A 23,718-nucleotide genomic window follows, 5' to 3' on the forward strand; every position below is an offset into this window, starting at 1 on the left:
ACACGTGCACTGCCGGACGCGCAACGCGGCAGATACCGTCGCTCACGTCCATCTCAACTGACGGACGAGGAAAGCGTTTCTCCCACGCCGTTCGGAGCAATCAAAGCGATGCCGCTCGCTGCCCGCAGGATATCGAGGAGGCGGCGGAGCGGCACTTCCGAGCAGCCGCGGGCAGGATCGAGTGACGCTTCGACTGACGGAAGCGGGGCAGGTGTGGATGCGCTGAAACACGCAATGCCTTGGGAGAGCGGCAACGCCGCCGCGGCCGAGCTCCCCGCCAACATGGCGGCTACCCCGGCATCGCACGCAGCCGCCAGGCGCCTCCATCGGAACAGGGGACGGAAGTGACGCGCAGGCGGACGCCGGGCGAAGCGGGTGACGAGCGGCGGCGGCGTGGAGATGAACAGCCGCCTGCAGGAGATCCGGGAGCGGCAGAAGCTCCGCCGGCAGCTCTTGGCTCAGCAGGTAGCGGCGGGCAGGCGAGCCGAAAGTTATAATGGGGTTGGGTTGGGTTGGGTCGGCCCGGGCCTGGCTAGGGAAGCTTGAGCGTGCAGGGCCCGCCCTTTCCCTCCGGGGAGGGGGAGCGGGCGGGTGCCGGCGCCGAGTGCGGCAGTTCTGTTAATGGTGCGGGGCGGCCGTTGGGACGGGGTGGGCAGGAGGCAGGTAGGCCTGTCGGGTTCGCCCGGCCGTGCTGTGGAGCCGCTGCCGTCCGATCGATGTTCTGTATTACTGGGTCTGCCGTTCTATCTTTTATTTTATTTTTCCCTTTCCTAATCAGTGGTAACTTTGGCTTGAATTTGGCTCGTTTTTTCTCCAGCTAGGAGCTGAAAACGCAGACAGTATTGGTGCTGTGTTGAACAGTAAAGATGACCAGCGGGAAATTGCAGAAACAAGAGAAACGTGTAGGTATGTGTCAGCACACCACTGCTGTCAGGAATACAAGGAAATAGGAGGAGAAAACTTTCCAAAAGGCCAAGTAAAACTTACATAAAAACGTACAGTGTGGTGAAAGACGATGCTTCAGTTATTACTCAAATCTGAATAAAATGTAGGGTTTTAAGCACTGACTTTTAACATCAGTTCAGAAAACAAAATTCACTTTTGCTTCCAATGTTGAAAGGTAACTGTGGAACAAAACTGAGGTGTTATGGTATGCTGTCTGCACTGTCCTTTATGATCAGAACAACTGCAGGGCAGTTTAACTGAAAGGATCTTACGGAGTGGTAAAAATGTTTAGTTGAAAACTGAGCCAGAGTACCAAGTGCTTATTGATCCTCACGTGTAACAGTGATTTGCTTGTGTGAGTAGGTCTAATTTGGGGTAGGTGCTGCTTCAGGTAAAAATAGCTGTACTTCCTAGAGTAGAAGAACAAGGTTAACTGTTTTAGGAATCTTGTCATTAGTTGTACTTATCTCAGGTATCCTGAATGAGAACAGACTTCCCATATATGAAGTTCCAGAATCATTTCAAACTAGCAGAAGCATGCAGTCAAGGGAAATCACTGGAGATTCTTGAAATGTTCTTTGGAGGAATAGAAACTGTTTGATATGACGATTTTTTGTATGTTTATAGGGCTTCTTATGATACTTCTGCACCAAATGCAAAACGCAAGTATCCAGATGAGGGAGAAGCTGATGAAGAAGAGATTGAAGAATATAAGGTAAGAAGAAATAACTTTTCTTTCCTCTTATGGCTTCTTGAGAGACATGTAAATTGTGTGTATGTGTGCATGTAAAAATAAATGGGATGTGTGTAGATTCCTTAAAAGTATTCTTGAGGGCTGAAGTAATTGTAAGCTACACCCCATCATGTTTGAAAAGTAATGGCAACAGGTGAAGTGCCTAACAACTGGACAAAGGGAACCATCACTCCTGTTTTTAAAAAGAGTAGAAAGGAGAAAAATCATGAGGTGGATCCTCCTGGAAATTATGCCAGGACATATGGAGGACAGGGAAGTGATTAGGGTAGCCGGTATGGCTGCACCAAGGGCAAATCATGCCTGAACATTCTTATGGCCATCCACTGTATAGTGGCTGTTTCAGTGGACAAGAGAGTAGCTGCTGATGTCATCTACCTGGGCTTCTGTAAGGCCTGTGATTCAGTTCTCCATGACATTGTCGCACCTGAATTAGAGGATATGGATTTGATGGCTGGGCTGTCAGAGATTAAAACAAAAATAAATGGTTGCATGGCTGTGTCCAGAGAATGAGTCAGGAGCTCAGTGTCCAGGTGGAACCCAGTGGTGTCCCTCAAGGGCCTGTGCTGTTATCAGTAGTACTTAATACTTTCATTGTTGGCATGGGTAAAGAATTGAGCGTGCCTTCAACAAGTCTGTGGGTGACACCAAATGGATTGGTACAGTTGATATGCCAGAGAGAGAGATTGCCATCCAGTGGGACCTTGACTAGCTTGAGGAGTAGGCTGCCAAGTTGGAAGTTCATTACTGCCAAGTGCAACATCCTGTACCTGTATCAGGGCAATCCAAATATTGATACAGTCTGGGTGATGGGTTGATTGAGAGCAGCCCTGCTGGTAAGGACTTAGGGATACTTGTTGAATAAAGCATTGGTTATGAGCTAGCAGTGTGTGCTTGCAGCTCAGAAAGACACACAAAAGAAGCATGGTCAGTGGGTTGATGGAGGTGATTCCTCCCTCTATTATCATCCTGTGAGATCCTACTTGGAGTGTTGCATCCAGTTCTGTGCTGCCAGTACAAATAAAAAACATGCTGCTCTGCATCCCCCTGTGCCCGGGTTTCAGTCCATACTTTGCTGATCAGTGTTGTGTTGTTGCTGTAGTCAGGGAGCAGAGCCGCTGTCATTATGGTACAGGGCAGGGTGTGGGCTGTACGGTGGACTGGTCTGGGTTGCATGCTGCCTTTGGGTTGGACATGCCTGCTCTTGTGGTAGGTAACGCTGCCTGTGTTAGGGGTGTTGGACAAGATGATCTTTCAGGGTGCCCTTTCAACCCAAAACATTGTATGATTTTATGTGTCCCTCACTGACATCTTTTTGATGTCTTTCACTGCAAAGATCTGAGAGAACCAACACAATTCTCTTGAGAGAGAACATAGTGTTCAGAGGCTTAATTTAGTACTGCTCCTTGGAGAAAGAATGTTAAAGCGTCCCCAGGGAATGGCTGTGTATGTTATCGCTGTTTGTCTATGTTGGAAGAAGTGGTAAAATGTTTGTTTAGCCAAGCACATAAACAAAAAAAATGAAGCAAAATTGGTGTTGGAAGAAAAGCTTGCATTTAACAAATGGCACAGGCCATTGGATGAGATATGGGGAAGTTTTTGGGGGGGTCTTCCAGCCTCTCTGTTAAGTGTAAAATAATGTCTTCAATGAACAAGACATACGGGATCCCAAGAGAGGGTAATAGGAGGCTTGGTTTGGAGTATGCTTTTAAGTATCCAGAGTACTAGGAAAAGTGCAGCTTAAAAAAACAAACAAAAAAACCCAACCCTATGGTCATTAAGAACGAATAGTTGTCAAGCTTTCACGCCTGTCATTTTTCAAGTAATCTCCCATAGTTTTCTCTTTTTTAATCTAATGTAAAGTTTTTGTTAATGTGAATGATGCAGAAAGGAAACCTCTTTAAAGAGAAGAGTGATTATGGTAAAGTTATCTTTCTAATTTGCTTTGTATCTTATTGTAGCGTCTGTCTTCCCTTTATGTAGAATGAATCAAGGTCAGTTTGTTTATGAAATAATGTCTGCTGTTCCCTTGCACACCTAAAAATAGAAGTTTTTTGAATCTGTGTGCTTGGTTGTGTTATGTTTGTCTTCAGATATACAAAGATTTCTGTAGGACTATCATAATAAAACCAGACGTAAATATATGAAGAGACTTTTTATTTTTTGTTAGTCTGTAAGTGGAGAAACATTTATTTGTAGTGTGCTATGTGCTGGTCTGTGTGTCTTCTAGCAAACTATCTAAGTAACAGTCTGAAAAGGATTTTCACGCAGTGAAGTTGTGTCTCCCTTGTAATGGTTGTGTCCAGAGCCAGGCAGAGTACTCCAAGTATAGCCTCACAATTGCTGATTAGAAGAACCGCCTTGGGTGACGTGCTGGCAGTACTATGTAGCATGTGACTACACAGCAGCTTTTTTTTTGGTGAAATATACGTATGTGGGTAAGTCACTCTGTCAAAGCACGTGAATCCTATTATCCACATGCAGAAGACTTACCCTGTCTGGGCTGCCATCAGGAGTGATCAAGCGCTTTCTGTATTGTTGGACTTGAAAAATGATACTATCTCACATCAACTTCAGTCCAACTGATGATTAGATTTAGTGAACTTGAAACCCATACATTAAAAATCTATAATGGAGATATCAGCTGTTTCTGCGGTCCTTGTTAAGTCCATTTTGGCAAGGACATAAGAACTTAGGAAAATCCTCTGTGTGTTTATGTAACCTTTTCAATAGTGCTTATAACGTGTTTAAATTTAGTCTTGTTACATGAACTGGTATAAAAATCTAGATCCTTATGGTATCAAGCCTTATTGGATTGAATTTAACATGCCTTAGAAAGTTATAATGAACTTCACTATTACTGTTTCAGAAAATATTACATATTTATTACATATTCATTGTTTTTATCATTTTTATTTTTATGATTGGACTAGATGATCTTGTACTTCCTTTCCAACCTTGTGATTCTATGATTCTATTTTTAAAGAAAATTAGAGATAAATATTTTTGATGTAAGGTGACTGACGTGTCTATAAAGCCCTGATTTGCAGTGCTGTGGGCTCTGTGTTATGCTCTCAGTTAATCCTTCTGTAGTAGTTTAATCTTTCTGTGCCCAGGCCATAGATGTGGTGAAAATGATGATACCCTCAAACTTTACCTGCTCTAACTGGGATCTGAGTGTCTGGTTGTAGTTGCTGGTGAAGGTGGGTTACTATGAAGGTAGAATATTGTCATTTACTGCAGTTCAGCATGAAGACATAGGGTGTGAACATGAATCATTTAAATACTCGTATATGTAGTTGGATACTTCAAAGGGTCACTTCCTAGTGTTCCAAATACCTTACATTGATGTTTTCAGGAAAATCGGAGCTGTGATATTGACTTTTTCATGATTTGTGGGAAGTGTGAGAACAGCTGTTAATCTGTACATTTAGGAACTTTTAATGCAAAGAAGCATTCTTGTGTGTTTTTTTGTTGTTGTTGTTTGGTTGGTGTTCTGCTTATGAAGAAGCAAAATCGCTTCTGACAGACTCTTGGCAGTACCAGTCCAAGTGTTTGCAGGTAGGCTAATAGTCATATATGGAAAGAAGAACGGGACTTACTCAACTGGCTCTGCAGCACTGCTTCTCAGGAAGCAGCCTAGATCCAAGAGATGCTTTCCCTTCAGTGGCTGACCCTTATATGAGCCCAGGGTGGCTCTACCCTGGGTCCACCTGTTATGATCAGGTGGGGAGTACAAATGCAAACAATGTGCCTGTGCTCCATGGAGCACACCCCTGCACCAGGTGCTCAATCACCAGTTCAAACCCTGACCTAATAGTTCCCTTACTGCTGGTTTGTTGTTCTCTAAAGTAGGTGTTATAGTGGTGGTTCTTAATAAACGTTAGACTGAGAGGAGAATAGAGAGCAACATAGTAAAAATACAGATAGGATGTTTTTCTTGGTTAGGGCAGTATGGTTAGGTTAGGGTTGGACTTGATGATCTTTAAGGTCTTTTCCAACCTGAGCAATTCTATGATTCTATGACTGAAACATTTCATTGTGTCTTGTTTCTCTTGATTATTTGAAAACATATTTTTAATATATATATATGTACACACATACACACACACACACACGGAGTTTAACTTCTACATCAGACTATCAGACTTGTTGCATCTCAAGTATTGTGCCTTTGTTTCCCTATTAATTGCTATACTGCCTCAGAATTATTTATTTATTTATTTATTTGAAACCTTTTAAAATCCCAATATTGTATTTGTCACAAGAATGTCTTGAAGTGCATTGATAAGGAGCTGTTAAATTAGAACGTGGATTCTTTGCTGGATAGTTCCTGCTCTTAGGAAAGTCCTCTGCATCGGAGTTTTATCATATTCTCAGTTTATATTTGTAGTACTGGCTGGGCAGTGAGGCACTGGCACAGCTACCCAGAGAAGTTGGGGGTGGGTGCCCCATTCCTGGAGCCATTCAAGGCCAGGCTGGATGAGGCTCTTGGCAGTCTGATCTGGTGGAGCCAGCCCCACCCAGGGCAGAGAGTTGGAACTGGATGGGCTTAGGCTTTGTGTAGGCATCTGAGAGTAGTGATGCTCTCTTTCCCTTCCCCCATGTATGAATTTAATCAGTTTTGCTTGGGCCTGTATAAATGTCTGGTGTCAACAGTATCCTGTGACAAAGAGTACCGGAGTTTTAACTTTTTACTAAATACAAAAATACTTCTGGTTCAGATTTGCAGAAGGATTTTTTCAGATTCAGAAAGCAGATTTGTTAATGGAGTTCAAGAATGTCTCATCTTGAATTGTTAATTTCACTTGGTATCTGCTTTTATTGTGTACTTTCCCCTTTGAAAGCTGATGTTGTAGGCTTTTTTGGTTGTGGCTGCAAGATTTTTTCAGATTTATTATGAAGACATAAAGAGGACTGGGATGGCTCAGAAGTAGGTATTTAGCAAGTGCTCACCATCAGAAGGCTAAGAATTGGAGGAAAATGGGAGGGAGAAAACAGGTGTAGATTTATGATCACACAGTTAGTTTTTAGTAAAACTTGAGCTTTCTAATTATTTTCCTGAATACCACCTGCTGGTACATGTCTGCTGTTCACCTTTTCTTTGTAAACACTGCTGCTATTTCTAGTAGTATTTTTTCTTCTTTTATTTTTTCTGTCTGACTAAAGAAGAAAAAATTAAGACTGTTGATCTAAGTTATATACGAGAATAACTGTGGGGATGCGGAAGGGAGACGAAAAATCTCACCACTTCTGAAATGCCTGCTGAAATGAAGTCGGTTTTAAGCTCCAGTTTGAAAAGAACACAGAGCTTATTTCATAATTTCAACAACTGGAGGGATCAAAATAGGGAGAACTATTTTTTGTTCTTACACGTCATAGGGTAAATACAGAGATAGTAACAGCCTTCTCTGTATCTTTTGACTTTAATATGTATGATGATGAGGAAAGCTATTGTAAGAAATCGGGTTCTCTGTCCTACTTCAGTGTCTTAAAAAAATCTCTTTATGTTTCAGCCTCAAGACGGCTTTTGTCCTCATATGAAACACTATATTAACTGATTAAAATTTCTGTTGTAGTCAGCAATGTATGAGAGTATCTACTCAATATGGTAGATTGTGTTATTCAGTGAGTCTTCCGTTTTCTTTATACATAATGGGCTCTTTCAGGATGAACAGCAAAATACAAAGTAATGTAGAGTGAGTCATCTTTTTTATTTCTGATCTCTGTGTGAATTCTATGTTGGAAGTTTGGAGTATGTCAGCATGACGGGTCTGAACTCCAGAAATCTGATGGTCAATTGGTGACACACTAACTAGGAAGAAAATCTGGGATAAAATTCCTCTTTCTTGTTCATTTTGAGACTATGAAGTTGGAAGTTTTAAGTTACTTTTAAGAACAGTCCAAATGAAATACCAGCTTGTACTGATATTTCTTCAAAGGGTATATTGTAACAGATTTATATAGAGAAGATGGTTTCAGCTGCTAAAGTTGAAGCAAAAGAGGTGTTCAATGGTTGTAAGTGTTGAAGTATTCTACTAGTGAAGAACTGTAGCAGAATCTATCTCTTGTTTTAATTCAAGGAGTGAAATTTGATGGGACAGAAATTTCATATAAAGTAGTGCCTACACTGTCACAACCTAGAAATGAATGTTTTTATTTTCTTTGGGGCTTTTTCAGTAACTTTATTCTCAGTGATGAGAGGCAGACCCTTTTTGCAGTAGGTCATCTCCCCCTCTGCCCAAAATCTGAAACCTGTTTGGAACTGTCTGTGATGCACTGTTGCAGGGGACTTTCATTAAGAAGCAGCTTCATAGTGAGAACGGAAACAGCATGATCTCACACACCTATGAAATCTGTTTTACTTCCTAGGATGAAGTAGAGCTGCAGCAAGATGAGGAGAATCTACCCTATGAAGAAGAGATTTACAAAGATTCCAGTACCTTCCTTAAGGTGAGCAATTTTGCAGTTAGAAGAATACTTAAAGGTATATTGTTGTGTCGAATTATTCATGCAATTGATTGTATTTGAAACACAGCCTTAAAGGCTGAATGAACGAGTTTACTGAAGTTCACAGGTATGAAAGTTTCGTTGTGAAACACACAGCTGTAGCAATGAGCAGTAGCAATGCTGAGTCTAATTGGAGATAAAAAGACAGAATGACAGTGTTGACTAGTTTAGCTAGTAAAGGTGTGCTGAAAAAAATATCAGCTCTTTTCTTGTTTTACAGGCTAACACATTGCAGCATGTGTTCAGTTCTCTCTCCTTACGGCTCACTGAACTCCTTCTGTTCTTTAGGGTACTCAGAGCTTAAATCCACACAATGATTACTGCCAGCATTTTGTAGATACAGGACATAGACCCCAGAACTTCATCAGAGATGTTGGTATGTGATAGTTATTGATTGATGCTATGATATCTCATTTTATTCTCTATCACTCCTTTGTCTTCCCATTTTTTATTTCTTACACTTTCTGGATAATGTAGATATACCATAGTTTTATCCCTCTATGCACAAATTTGTACAAATGACTTTGTTATCATAATCTAGGAAATAAGCATTAGCAAGGGGATATCTTGGATTTTCTTTGAAAGTATTTAACCAGGAAAAGTTTTTCAAAAGGCAACTCTTATTCACGTTATTTCGTAAAGCAGACAAGTTTAATGAGCAGACTTTGAAACTTTTGGAAATTTAAATATCTCCTGTAGTTCAGCCATTCCTGAGCTGTGCTACCTCCAAGAATTCGTGTAGCATGTAGAGTACAGATTATACTGAATTATTTAATGCATTAAGCAATGTGGGCAATATTTAGTTACTCAGGTATGTAACATCTGACTGCTCGTTAGAAGGCCCAATGTACTACTGAGTCTAGAGGATATCATTTATTAAGTTTACATTCATTTGGCCCTTGATGAAATTTGAACAAAACAGGACACAGTTGTCTGAAACATTCAGCCTATATTTTACCATATTTGTGATTGTTGGGGTAAGAATGGCATATTGATAGGTGCCAGCCCAAAGAGGTTTTCTTTGCTTGTTGGGACAGTGTTAGTTTCTCTGTACATCACGAATGCTTCGTAAAATACATCTGCTACATCTGCATGTATAATATTAAAACTGGCTCTTTTGACTCAGTTATGTCTTTATTTAAAAAGCATCTGGGCAACTGTTAAATGCTTGAAATTGTTAAATGTTGTTTTTGGAAGTCAGTAGGTAGAGGATAATACATATCAGCCTATGTTATTTACTTTGACTTTTTAATCTTTTACTTAGCTGATGGTGACCAGCTTCCATTTCCACTGGTCAGGAGCATTTGATTTCCATGAGCTAGAAGCTGTACAGCATTGGATATCAGATGTGTTTTTAAGATGTTAGATATTCGAGAAAAATGATGGAAATAGTTTGCTTTCTTATGTACAAGTAACAAAACGGCAATGTTACGTACTAAGAACTTCTCATTTACCAGTGTGTTGTGAGACATGGGAGTTCAGAGGTTTGAAGTAGACAAGGAGGAAACTTTCTGTTGTTCTCTCTCCATTCGAAGTCATAAATAGGAATGATCATAGAGCTTTATTAGGAAGTTGAAATGTTGTGTCTTGGGGGCTGGGATATTTACAATTTTCTCTTATGCTAAGGCTGTTGTTCACAGTAATGAATGCCTTGGTTTGGGTAATGTTTTTGAGAAGGAAATGTAGTATATTGAAATTGTTTTACTTGTGGGCTTTTTGTTTTTTAAGTATTTATTTTTAATATTACTGCAGAAAACCTCATCAGGGTTTTCTCCTGTGCATTCTGTACAAATAAAAGGATTGGAAATTAGAAATCATAAAGCTAAGTCCAGGAATCCGGTAAATAAGTGTAGGAGTCCAATAAATAAACACACATAGGTTCAAGTCTCTATGACTTACAGGAATTACCAAATCTTTAAGAGTTGCCTGAGGAACCAGGTACAATCCAGCTGCCACTGTAGAAATAGTCTTCAAAGATCAAGACTGGTAGGAAATCATAGAATCATGAGTGTTAATTGTATCTTAACATAAACTTATGGATGGAAGGAATGAGAACGTAACTTTCATCATTCTTCCTTTAGTGGCTCAAATGAGAGATTGCGTTCTTCTGATAAAAGGTGTTTTGAACTCCTGATCGCTCCAGAGAAGGTTAGAACATTGACACTGAATTCAATATCATCCAGCAACATTAATCTTAATTACCTGGGCAAAGGCAGGAGGCTTTTGTAAAGTACTGCACAGAGAACTGCTTGAAGGTTTTGGTTTGTTCTAACAGAAATAAAAGGAGGCTAAGTATTAACGTGTTAACTTCATGTTTTCTTCTTCTTAGGCTTAGCAGATAGGTTTGAAGAATATCCAAAACTTAGAGAGCTCATCAGATTGAAGGATGAGCTGATATCTAAATCTAACACTCCTCCCATGTAAGTGTTCGTGTGGAAAACACCCTTTCTTCTCCAGACTGGTTTGAGTTAGCTGTCTGCTTTGCAAATCTCTATCTTTAGTACCTGTTCATAATTTACATTTTCTACTTCTGTTTGTATATACAAATTAATCAGCGGAAACTTCAGAAGACTAAAATCAGCTTGTTTTCATTATTCTAATCTGGATGTTTAATGTAGTATGTAGAAGAGACTTCCTTTCTAGTGTGTAATTGTAGTGTCTGAAGCTTTTTGGGTTTTTTTAAGACTGAGCTGCCAACTAGTTGGACGGCATTCTTTTATTGGGAATAAGGAGCTATATACCATGTGATCATAAATCTCTTCATCATGTGGTCTGCAGTAACAATACAGCCTTTAAAAAAAATTGGCCTGAGTATAACCTTAGTTGTTCTTTTAAGCATTTTTGTCTAGTATTCAGCTGTCATCGTAGTATCCCTCAGTCCAACGTTACCATATAGTTTAAGATGAAAAAATTAAGGTTGACAGGAGGTAATTAAGAACTAATAGGACAAATTACCTCTCAGTTTTTGCTGAATGTTAGACTCAGGGTAAACATGCAGCATATAACTCCCAAGAGTCTGAACTTTATGCTTTTAATATGGTTATCAGCAGCCAGAAAAGCAGAATCAGGAAGTCCCATGAAAAACTTCAAAGAAATCACCTGAATGGCTGATACACAAAGTACAGAACAGAATTTGCTGTTTTTAAGTTTATGGGTGTTGTTTTGGGTTTGGGTTTTTTTCTTTCTTTCTTTTTTTTTCCTTTTTGGCATTTTTAACCTTAAAGTGCAAAAGGGAATCATGACTAATCAAGTAGCTCCAAATAGAGTAATGAAATAACAATCTCATTCGGATGAAGGGGGGTGGTAGCCTGCTTATCAGATTTTGTAAATCTAAAGGTACTGGGGAATAGAGTGATATGACAGTGACTGGTGGGTACGTGTGGGTGCCAGGCAACAGTGGGATTGATTAGAAAACGTTACGTTAGGGAGCTGTGCTTTTGCTATGGGTAGAGAAATACATTTCTGCTAAGTGAAAAGTAATCACATTTCCAATATTCAGAATCTTCTGAACATAACACAAAGTAAATGACGATTCTAAAAATACATCGTATTTGTGACGTGAAGTAGCGTGGAAGTCTGTTGCACTATCACTGAGTGCTTGCTTCTTAAATGTCAATGTTTTCTCCTACGTAGTCCATGGTTGTACAGAATGTTCAGTGATTCTGTACTAGACATTGCTTTACAGTCTGTCTGGGCTTTCTTGCTTGCTAAAGGAGAGTCCTTAATTGTTTATTGAGAGTGGGGGCTATTAAAAAAAACCAACAACTTAATGCAGCAGCATCCACTGTAGGTTAAGCAAGAATACGTTTTGTATCTTCCTTGGCTTTAGTGCATTTAAGCTTTATGTATTAAATAAGAGACCCCTTCCTTCCCCTTACCTTGCTACACAGAAATGATGTGTGAAGTGTTAATTTTCAGAGCATTGTTATAAATTCTTCGAGCAGTTTGTCAACTTTTGTTTCAATAGGTACTTGCAAGCAGACTTGGAAGCTTTTGATATTAGGGAGCTGAAATCCAAATTTGATGTGATTCTCCTGGAGCCACCACTGGAAGAATATTATAGAGAGACTGGCATTACTGCAAATGAGAAGTGCTGGACCTGGGATGATGTAAGTATTGCAATAAAAAAAGATTCTGTACGTGTACATGAGGAAGTAGTTTGAGGAATTTGTAGCAGAAAGTGTTAGAGGTGTTTAAATTAAAATTCAAAACAAAATGGCAAAATTCTTATGAAAACCTGATGTTTTTAACATATGCGTGCCTACTGTATTTGTGTTAACAGACTTCTTTTTTCCCCTCAAGGAATTTTATGAACTAGAAGTATTATGTTGTTCTTGCTGAGCCTGATTGAAAACTTAAATGTGAAAACAAATTTTCTCTCCTCCTCCAAATTCTGAGTTTTCTTTTTCTTCTTGATTAATGCCGTTGAAATTCACAGTATCTAATGTAAATATTCTCCCGTTTCTTGAAGTTCTTGAAGAGACTTCTAAAGTATGTTTTTTTTATGCATTAGTTTTTAGTGAAAATAATAGTACACGTCACTGAAATTTACCACTGTTCTCCAAAATACTGATCAGGCATGAAACTTTAACAATCCAGTTGTGATTTTGAGAGGCCTGAAAAGAAGATCAGTCTTACCTTTGAAGTTTGATTCGTGCATTTATATATTCCTTTACAACTTATTCACCTAAAAGGCTTTTTGAAGCCGTGTTAATTTCCATCCCCCCTTTGGGAGTGAGGAGAAATACTGATGTGTAAGATGTGATTTCTTTGTTTTATTGTACTCCAGGGAACTGAGTTCCAGAAAAGGTGTAAAATTCTTCCTATAGTAATGCATATAGATGTAAAGAAGAAAATGCTAAAGACTTGCTGATAAGTAACTGTTCCATATTGAAAAGGAAGCAATATAGTCAGCTCTAGAAAAGCAAGGTGAGGACTAGAGGCACTGAAGTGCTAGATGTCATCAAGCACAAAAGTTGAATGACACAAAGCATGTTGACAAGCTTGAGTATTCCTTCACTTCAATATTGAGTGCAGAATCTTACTGTACAAATTCTGAATATCCTGGTCCTAGTCTAATTTGATGGTAATACAAGCGAAGCAGTGAATTGAAGAAGTTGCAGCTGAAATTTTCTTGTGTTCTGTGCATTTTGGAGGAGAAGATGCTGGGGGGATAATTTCCGTTTAAGACTGGATTTAGTTTGTTCTGTAGGCTGAAACTAAACAAGTGAATCAGTGAAACTAAAGGACACAAGTCCACCTTTAAGCAATGAATTTGAAAATCAGTGTGTTAATGCCTGTGGTAATAGGTAAGGTAACCTGAGTGTTAAGGAATAGGTGGCTTCTCTGTTAGCCACCCTGTTATTTCATGAAAAATTGGTGCCTGAAGGAAAAAAATATGCTGTCCTCACAAAAAAACAAAACATAAGTGTTGGGGTAAGGAGTAATCCTCTTAGTCAGGAATTATATCCCTTTAAAATGTGTTGTACATCTTATATATATTCCCAGAGGCACTGAATGAAGCTTGATTTGACATGTTAGCAAGTTACAGATGAATCTTTAATTTGTAATGAGTCACGTACGCATTTCATCTGAAGTTACTTCGTTCTGAATACATCTTATTTCTCATTGCTGAGCCGCTGTCCTGGTAGTTTGTTTTCTTTCCTGAAAGTGAAAATGGAGAGCATATCTCCTATACATGGTAGCAGGAATTAGGCTGTGGGTGTGTGTTTGTTGTTTGTTTGGTTTTTTAAATGTGTCTTTACAAGCTTCCCAGGAATTCAACTTCGGGGCTGAAAAGAATGAGACCAGTGTTGCTCTGTTATTAAATCTTTTTGCTACCAAAGGAATGAAGCAGTGGTTTAGGGGAAACAACCAAACATGTAGAATGTGTTATTCTTTTAAGTCTAACATTTTCTGTATAGATAGAACTTATGCTGAAAAGGCTGTTTAGTCTGCCCATCAATTACACTAGAAGTGTGCACTCATGTAGATTACCTTAGCATTACCTAACATGCTTTCTGAACAATAATTTTAAGAAGGTAGCCAAAATATAATGCTATGTAGATTACCATCTTTAATTAAAGTCCTTCTTGATGGTTTTCTGTGTTAATGTTCAATACTTGTTAACTGTTTTTCCTCACAGCTGTGATTAAATCACAAAAAGTAAGAAATATTTAATTAAGAAATGCTTATCATTTTATTTTATTTTTTTTAGATCATGAAACTAGAAATTGAAGAAATTGCTGCCCCAAGGTCATTTGTTTTCCTATGGTGTGGTTCAGGAGAGGGTCTGGATCTTGGCCGAGTGGTAAGATGGTGCTTTAATTCAATTTATCAGGGACATATTTAGGAGTTTATTTTTGTCATTGACTTTCTCTTTATAGAATTCTCAGCTGTAAATGCTCAGAGATATTTTGTTGTTGTAGCAGAGTATAATTTTAAGTGGAGTAAATAAATTTAAGTAGGTGTGGTGTTAACGATTTAGATACTAATATTTTCCAGATGAGCTGCTGTGACTATGTGAGGAAGCGTTATTCTTTCATGACTTCAAAGCTGTACTACTGTTTTGTTCTTGATGCATGCAAGTTACCATAGGAGCAGGTTGTCATTTTTAATGCATTAAATCATTGTTTGTTTGTTAAAAATAAATCATAATAGTTTTCTGCCAGAAGAACTAGTAGAAAGTTGCTACTGTTTGATAAAGTAGGATAAAATTTTATGTGGAGCACTGTTTATTTTCAGACATCACTTGGAGTTTAAGTAGATTTAGGAAGTCTTAGCTCTGTGAAGGTCTAGTACCCTGGAAGATCATGGAGTTTTAGAGTAATCTTTGTGCTTGTGTTGGAGCTGGTGAAATAGGAGTTTCCAATAGGCTCGTATGCTGAAACATTATTTTCTTAGTTTGAGCAGTGCTTCCTATTAAACCAGCCATATGGTATTTGTTAAAGGACAGCAAAGCAGAGTTACTAATCTGTTTGCTTTATTGCCTCATTTTGAGGTTGGTTAAATTAGCTTTTTTGGATAGATTGATTTTGGTCACACACATTCATAGCAGCCACAGTTGTTGACTGTGACATCAGCCAAATGAGCTTGAGTCCTTAATGTTCAAATTCTTCTTTTCCGTGATTATGCTAGCAGGAGTTAAGGGCTAAAAAGGCATATAAGTTTTGGGGTTTTTTTGTTTTCATATGTATAAGGAAAATCTCAAAGTGATGGCAGAGGCTTTTTATCTTCTGTATGGAATTTTCCTTTGTGAGTCACTACCTGAGTGCAGGTTCCAGTAAAGGCAGGGCCAAGCTGTTCTTAGAATTGTTCTGATTGATTTTTTTATGTGTCACAAGGTTAAAACAAAACAAAAAAACCCTGATATATAGACAAGTCAGTGTGCATGTAAAACTTCTGTTTTGACAACTTGACAAAATACAATGCAGTCATGCTAGGAAACTATTTCATTTCTATATTTATTTCTAACAAATTTCTCTTCCAGGTACACCTTACGAAAATCAAGTACCTGTATTCATTGTCAATTTAGGTTACTTTAGTTTTTGATGTTGTATAAACTGTTATATGTCTGTTCCATTTAGTGTCTACGCAAATGGGGTTACAGAAGGTGTGAAGATATTTGTTGGATTAAAACAAATAAGAACAATCCTGGAAAGACCAAGACTCTGGACCCTAAGGCTGTTTTTCAAAGAACCAAGGTAAAGGTTTGGCTCAATTTCTCCTCTGTTCCTGTCCTGGCTCTTGACGCTACCCTAAGATCTGGTGCCCTCACAGCAGTTGGCGACCCAGCTTCAGGAAAGCAGACACCAGGTTCCTTTTCACAAAATGCATTATATGGAAATCAGCGTGTTTTCTTAGGATGTATGGTGAACTTCTGTCCCCTTCTTGCCTTTACCCAGTGTAAAGTGTAAAGGTATCATCTGCGTTTAATACTGCTTGGTAAAATTCTGTTATAATATTCTAAAAATCATATGCTGAAACCTTGTTGAAGTATTGAAGACTGCTGAAGATGGTTCATAGATGGAGCAGGAATGAAATCTTGGGAGTGAAAATGGAGAATGCTGTAGTATGTTGTAATGTATGTTGTTTTGTCTTCTGAGTGGTTCCAGTCACAGGTGAATAACAAATAAGCATCTAGTCTATTAGTAATACCTCTTGTGTAATACACAGACTTCTTTGCAAATTAGACTGGTGAAGTTGTTGCTAGAGAAATGTCTTTGATAGAAACTAAACTTGGCAGTAGAATTTGACTGAATTTGGAGTCAAAGTAAATACTTAAAACTGTGAACTATAAATTGATATAGTTGTGAAAAATTACCCTGGAAGATCAACTGATGGTTCTGAACACATGTGTACGTCTCCTGAGCTTCAGTCAGATTAGGTAGCATCTCCTGGCTTCTGACAGTGGCTGTCCTACAGAAGTGACAGCCAGCTTGGTTTAAACTAAGCAGTTTCATAGGTATGTGCTGAAGAGGTTCTGTACTGGAAGAGATGCAGGGGAGGGGAAAAAAAAAAGTATGCTGATTTAAGAGACTGGAATGTACCTTATTCAGGACCTTAGAAAAAAAGCTCATAAGATTAGTAAGTAATCGTTTTGTGTATGTCTGGATGCAACTGTGGCAGCTTTACTGGAGATAGAAAGTTGACTGATAAAGCGTCATTAACCTCGGGGTTCATTCTATGGTCATTAATCATTCATTAGTGCTAAACAGCCTCAACTCACAGATTTGCAAAATTTTAGGAGTATAAACTCCCCATTAAGATATCTTCAGTTTTTCTTTGACTTGCATCTACGTTAATCTAAAGCTTGTTTGGAAGTATGATGTATTAGCTGTAAATATTTCTAAGTGTAAGTACTGCATATTTATTGTGTACAGTGTTGCAAATACGTGAAGCTCACCCATGAGGGAGAGGCTAAAACTGATAGAGGAGGATTTGGAGGCACTCCATTTGTTAATGGGGGAGGATAGGTTCTGTTGTCAGGGCTTTTCTGTTTATTGAACAAAGGTTGGGCTGAGGTCACTATGTAATAAACATAAAAATTGAACTAGCTTGTTTTGGCTAAACAAATAGCTGTTGTGCAGGATGGATTTCCGACACTTACAATATCAATTCCTATGCTTTTGGGTTTAGATTAGGGATCTCTCTAGAAGGAGGTTTTATGCCGTTACCTTTTTTGGAATCTAAGGTACTAATGAGTAACGTGTAATAAAAATAAGACTTGGATAATTTTAAAGACAATATGTATGAGGCTCTGCCCAAAAACCATGTAGCATCCACGCAATGGTCAGCTGCATGTATTTGATGGGTCACCTGTTCTTCCTTTCGTATTTATTTACTAACTTTTAAAAAGCCTTGCCAGAAGTCTGGAAATTATCACACATCGTTGTCTGCAACTTTTTTATGGTCATGTGGTGACACTTAGTAAGTCAGAGTTTTATAATATTGGAGAAAAATAGTTCATTTGAGCTTAGTATTCCTATAAACAGAACCTGGAAATCAACATGTAGACCCTGCGTTTTTATCCTGTACCAGCTGAGGTGATTTCTTTCTCATTCATAAATCCTACAAACTAGTCAGTCCCATAGATCTGTAATGTCCTAGAAGAAAGTAGAGCAGTGCTTGTTACACTTAGCAAACATTTTGTTAATGCTGATAGAATTTACTGAGACTGTTTAGATAGTTTGATAGTGGTTTTACGTTTTTTGAACAGTATCTTGTAGATAGGAATCACAGAATTGCAGGGGCTGGAAGGGACCTCTAGAGGTCATAGAGTCCAGTCACTCTGCAAAGCAGGCCCCCTGCAGCAGATTGCACAGGTGGGTCCTGAACATCTCCAGAGAATCAGATTGGCAACATCCCTGGACAGCCTGTTCCAGTACTCTGTCACCCTGATTATGGAGAAGTTCTAATGCGTATTTGTGTGGAACTTTCTGTGCTTCAGTTTTGTGGCCAAAACTGTCTGGCCTCATCCCTTTGCCCTCCACACCTTAGATATCTATAGACATTGGTCAGATCCCCCTTGGGTCGAGTCATCCTTTCTCAAGGCTGAACAGACCCAGGTCAGTCAGCCTTTCCTCATAAGAAAGGTGCTTCAGGCCCTTTAGCATCTTTGTTGCCCTCCACTGGACTCTTCCCAGAGGATCCCCGTCTTTTGTGTACCGGGGAGTCCAGAACTGACCACAGTTTTCCAGGTGAGGCCTGACCAGGGCAGAGTTGTGGGGGAGGATCATGAGCATGAAAGCAACTTTTTAAACTTACAGTCTGAAAAAATGAGATCTGATTTTCACTGCTTTTTATGACTGGGAACTTTGACAATTATTTGTGTGAATAAAGTTATGATTGGAACGCTGATGAAATAAACTATTCCCTCATTCTTGCCTTTACCATATGTACTTTCTTGTGATGTCTTCTCAGCATTTCTAGCTTAAATCTCCAATTTTGCTGTTACTGAAGAGGTCCAAATATTTTACTTCAACTTCTGTTCAAGTTCTAGCACTTTGTAGTGTAGTTCACCAAGCCAGGTAGCTTGAACTACACTCTGCTTTGTTTTTAAAAGGCTCTACTGGTAGTTTCAGTTTTTCTAGCTCATGCTTCAGGACGTTCTCTGTTCAAAAACAAGATTTACTCTGTTTCATTTCATTTCCTCAAACAGTTGTATGTGCAGCATGTGACAGGTGCTCTTCTTTCTTGTGTATGTAGGAGCACTGCCTCATGGGCATTAAAGGAACCGTGCGTCGCAGTACAGATGGTGACTTCATCCATGCTAATGTTGACATTGACCTCATTATCACAGAAGAGCCCGAAATTGGCAATATTGAAAAACCTGTAGAGATTTTCCACATCATTGAGCATTTCTGTCTTGGACGACGGCGTCTTCATCTTTTTGGAAGGGACAGTACAATTCGACCAGGTACCTGTGATGTTTGTCAAATAGTTACATTTTAGTTTCCTTTAATAATCCTCTTCAGTATGTGGGACCAGTTGATTAGGTCTGATAGAAGGTGGGAAAATGATATTTCGACTTAGTGCATGTTTTTTTTCTGTGAGGTTTCATAGTAGCTGCAACTTCAGACAGTGCTATAAAATAGATTTCACTAAGATTTTTGAACAAGGAGTCACATGGGCCAGAGCATTTGTCTTGGTTACTTCTCTGTAGTGAGTATCTACTAGGGAGTGAGAGAATTCTCCTTCCCTGGCTGGAGAAACTTTCCAGGCTTTCCTGCCCTTCCATTCCCAGACGGTTAACCAGCCTAGAGTTCAGCAGCAGTGGCTGAAGTGCAAGTGAAGCAATGTGGCTTCACTTGACAATTCTCTCAGCGCTGTGATAGTACTTTAGTAGAATCAAGTATTTAGGTAGTACTAAGTGACTTCTGATCTAGTTAATGTTCTGTCCCTCATAAGGAGATAGCAGAAAATTTTACTAGACCTATAGATCTCATGTGCATGCTTTCATACAGAGCCATACCAAGCAATATTATGGTTACGGTTTCAATTTCTGTTATTACTGTTGCGTGTAGGAACAAATCCAAGTCACAGATCAAGGTTACTACTTCTCTCTTTTATAAATGTTTTTAGAAGTAAACGCTTGATAGAACAACAAGAAAGAGCTTTAGGTTTTTGTTTTCTATGTACCTTTAATTGAAGGTAAACGCTGAAATTGTTCAGTATTCTACTGCAGTATTGAGTCGTGTGATTTCTGTCTTGTAAGGTCACACTGTATCTTTCCATTCTGCTGAATTTCAGCTTCTTGGAATTACTGTAGTGAAGTAAACGTCGCTGAAGCTATAAAAATTGAAATGCCTTTCTCACTGCAAGACACAGTAGCAGATCTCTCTGCTTTTAAAAAGAACCTGGAGAGATTTCCAGAGCTATGTGATAGATTTTGAGGAGCTGCATTTTGAGTCAGCGTGAAGATGTTTCTGTCAGGAGCCGTGTTGTTTGGCAAGTCTGTGACAACTATCACAGACTATTTTTTTTAAACCAGTGTTTTTCACTTGTTCTGCTCTTTGATTCATCAGTGCGTATTACAAAAAAATAAATATCAGCTAAAATTGCATTTTGGGGACATTATACGAGGTTACGCTTTACAGGAGCTTCATTTCTACGCTGATTTTAAATTCCCTTGAGCGTGGTGCCAGTCCTACTGTCAGTATCTCAAGATGCAGTCTTACGCCAAGTGTTTCATCTAGCATGATAGAAAACACATAGAGATGTACTGTTTGGATTGAAGGTCGCTGCGTTCTGTTTCTCTTACTAGTCAGGTTTTTCAGTTTATTGTGTACATGATGAAGGAATTTTGTTGCAGGAGGATAGACTACAGTAATAAAACCATGACAAATTATTTTGCTTTTGTATCAGCTATCAGTGCTGTTTCTGCCTTAAAATCTGATGTGAAATACAGTACGACAGCACTGTTTTTTTCAGTTATCCACTAGTGCTTGAAGTGAGTGACTTTGTACCTGATGTTATGGATAGTGCGGTCATGCTTTACATAGACAGGTTCTGTACTGGTCTCTCAACATTTGTGGTACAATGTGCCCCTTCAGAAACAAAGGGGAAGGAGGCATGGAGAGGTGAAAGTGTTGTGGTTGCCCTTGGTTTAGATTCTTCTCACAGTTTTGTTTAGCAGTGTTTCCCACTAATTAGAGATGAATATTTTGGGTGGTAAAGCTTAAGGGTTCACTGATTGTGATGTTTGTATGTAGGCAGATTGACTTAACACTGAGCTCTATTTGCATATCATGGGATTGAGTGGCAGCACAGTTATTTTGTCTTCAGATGCATGTTTACAACATGCCGTGCTCCTGGCTGTGCTGTTTTGATTGTTTTTTTGGAGACAAGTACCTTATGAAAAAGGCAGAAAAAGGCGAGGTTGTCTTTAAACTAAGTGAGTTTGTCAGTCTGGTTTACAGTGCAGTCCCAGAGGAGCTGGAAGATGTAGCATAGGAACAAGTGGGAAGGAGTGTTGCAAAACTACAACTTGGATGTCCCATCCCACCCACCCCCCAAAAAAAACCAACACAAAAAGCCATTACAAATGAACATAAAATCAACTTTCATCAACTGTGGCTTTCCTAGAAATGATCTTTTTCATTCTGTCCCATGTGTAGATAAGTGTCTGTTCCCATCACTTTAATCTTCACTTAGCGGGGAAAAAGGAAATTACAGCCTTGAAGCATCACATTTGTTATTGTTTTTGTTGTCTCTGGTTTTGTTCCTTAGGATGGCTGACCGTAGGACCCACCCTCACAAACAGTAATTTCAATGCAGAAACGTACTCTTCGTATTTCACTGCTCCAAATTCCCACCTGACTGGCTGCACTGAAGAGATTGAGAGACTTCGGCCCAAGTCACCTCCGCCCAAGTCGAAGTCTGACCGGGGAGGTGGTGCTCCGAGGGGAGGAGGAAGAGGTGGGACTTCAGCAGGCCGAGGAGAACGGGGCAGAGAGAGGAACAGAACTAACTTCCGGGGTGAGAGGGGTGGCTTCAGAGGGGGACGAGGAGGTACCCACAGAGGAGGCTTCCCCACACGCTGATGACTCTTAGGAAATTGCTTCTTCCCCCAGTCCCTTACCCCATCTCTGAATCTTCTTAGTATTGTTTGGTTTTTTTTTGCTGAAATGAATTATTCCTGAGGCACAGGCTTCATGACTTTTAAATTTGTTTTTGGTGCAAGCAGTTCCAAATAGTCTGCCTTCCAATGACGGGCCGGGCACATCACCTCATTGACAGCAGCACCTGAGGGTGCTACACCGGGCCTCTTGACGGCTTCTGTTTGTCAAAGCAGAGCCATCTCTTCGAATCACAGATGGGACTGAAATGAAGATACTTGCTGTTCCTGTATTGCAAGTACTTGCAAGTTATGGGTTTTTTTAACGGTAATTTTCTCCAAAACGTGGATTCTGCTTCATTCTTTCTAGATCAGGTTTGGACTGACTTGAATTAATATGGTGGAATAGGCATGAAATGCAGTTCTGAATTGTGTGGTGGTTGCAGACTTATTCTCTTACTCATGGAAAACCACTGCTGTGTCTGTGTAGACACCTATTTTAACTTCTTTTAAACCAAGAAGCAAATTGAATAAATAGAGTTCTATTTTTTCTTATTTGGTTTAAGTTTCCCAAATTATTCTTGGGAAAAGGGAACAAGTTTTATCTTTGCTTTGTGAAGTATGTGCACTCACTTTTCATGCCTCTGATGGAGAGGGTGGTAATTCCATGCAGTAACATGTTGTGTGTCATGAAAAGCAACAAGTTGTGTGTTTGTATCCTGTCTGGAACTTCTGTGCAGGTCTGGATTGCTTCTTGAGTAAGGATTTTCACCCTACCTCTGTTAACAGTCATCATCTTCATTTGGGAAACCCAGTTTCATTGCAGAGCAATTGCACTGTCTATAATAGAAAGACCTCGTAAGAGGCCGTACTGGAAATGTGAGGTGATGCTCTGAGTGACGTCTTCCTGAAAATAATCACCCGAATGATGAAGTCTCGGTCAACCAAACCAAGTCTTTTGTTTTGCCTGCTGACCAACGTGCATTGGAAATAGACTGTTGGTGATCATGTCCCGAGTGCAGTATGAAAAGAAAGCGGTTCACTTTGGTATGTACAGTACTTGTTTTTAGCAACTCCAAACTTCCAGAACAACACTTGGCAGACAGAACAAACCTGGCTGTTAAGTCTTGTAATTCTTAGGTATGGGTTTTGGAAAATTGGATTTTAAGTCTCAAAATGTTTGTCTGTTGAGGTTTAACTTCAAAGTAACTGTTCTGTACAGTAGTGAATTATTAAACTTGTTTATCAAAGCTGATGCGGAAATATTCTTATTAATATTTTGTGAGTTTACTTCTTAAGGTTTTGGAACAAGTGAGTTTTATTGTGATTTCCTGTCTAATATTAGAAAAGAGTGTTCATGAAATCTTGGTGTGAAGGTTTTTGTAGGGTCTGGTCAACTTCACAGCCTTGGTGTATTTATTAAGGGGCTGTTAAAGGATAAATGGAATTCACCTATTGTTTATGTTTTGTTTCTTGCTGTTAGACCTGGAAAGCTGAAGAGTGGCTGAAACTGGGAGGAGGGGCAGTGTTTTAAGGGCAGTCTGCTGAACGCTACTTAGAGCAGCACTTGATAGATGATGCAGTAAGAAAACATTTTCTTCTTAATTTTGCCCTAACAGTGCCTTACTGAAAATACAAATACTGAAGACAGCCCTAAGGAGGTAGCCTGTGTTAGATTTTGTCTGTCTGGCTGGACCAACTTCACAAAGGAATTGCAATGTATGTGTTGTTAACAAGCAACTCTCCTTACTTTTCTAATTGAGGTGACTGGCAAGGAAGTAAGTTTTTTTCTACGTGTCATCACTGAAGAAAAGGCGCTCACTGGAGGTGGTGTTTAGCAGTGATGGACTGCCTCTAATGGGAGCAAACTAGCACATGGATGTAGTGTACTTGGGATTGTGGAGATGATAGTTAGAAAGCGCAGTAGTAAGTGCTGTTTTTCCCCCCCACTTAA

At 39.4% G+C, this 23,718-nt stretch overlaps 1 protein-coding gene across 1 annotated transcript; it reads left to right on the forward strand.

Moving 5' to 3' along the window:
• Nucleotides 1-271: 271 nt before the first annotated feature.
• On the forward strand, nt 272-23,024 carry METTL14 (methyltransferase 14, N6-adenosine-methyltransferase non-catalytic subunit). Its single transcript, XM_072334657.1, has 11 exons — nt 272-465; nt 818-906; nt 1,573-1,660; nt 8,069-8,149; nt 8,495-8,582; nt 10,536-10,626; nt 12,174-12,315; nt 14,424-14,516; nt 15,793-15,909; nt 18,914-19,124; nt 21,437-23,024. The coding sequence occupies exons 1-11, from the start codon at nt 400-402 to the stop codon at nt 21,748-21,750; spliced, it is 1,380 nt and encodes a 459-aa protein (XP_072190758.1). The 5' UTR covers nt 272-399; the 3' UTR covers nt 21,751-23,024.
• Nucleotides 23,025-23,718: the final 694 nt, after the last annotated feature.

Source organism: Excalfactoria chinensis, chromosome 4, assembly GCF_039878825.1.
Source record: "Excalfactoria chinensis isolate bCotChi1 chromosome 4, bCotChi1.hap2, whole genome shotgun sequence".
Lineage (NCBI taxonomy): Eukaryota > Metazoa > Chordata > Aves > Galliformes > Phasianidae > Excalfactoria > Excalfactoria chinensis.

What these genes read in the sequence shown, in the direction of transcription:
- METTL14 (XM_072334657.1), top strand. Translation starts at nt 400, where the DNA reads ATGAACAGCCGCCTGCAGGAGATCCGGGAGCGGCAGAAGCTCCGCCGG. An exon ending in AAGAGATTGAAGAATATAAG is followed by an intron (nt 1,661 to 8,068) that starts GTAAGAAGAAAT and finishes TTTACTTCCTAG; the next exon opens with GATGAAGTAGAGCTGCAGCA. An exon ending in GGACAGTACAATTCGACCAG is followed by an intron (nt 19,125 to 21,436) that starts GTACCTGTGATG and finishes TTTGTTCCTTAG; the next exon opens with GATGGCTGACCGTAGGACCC.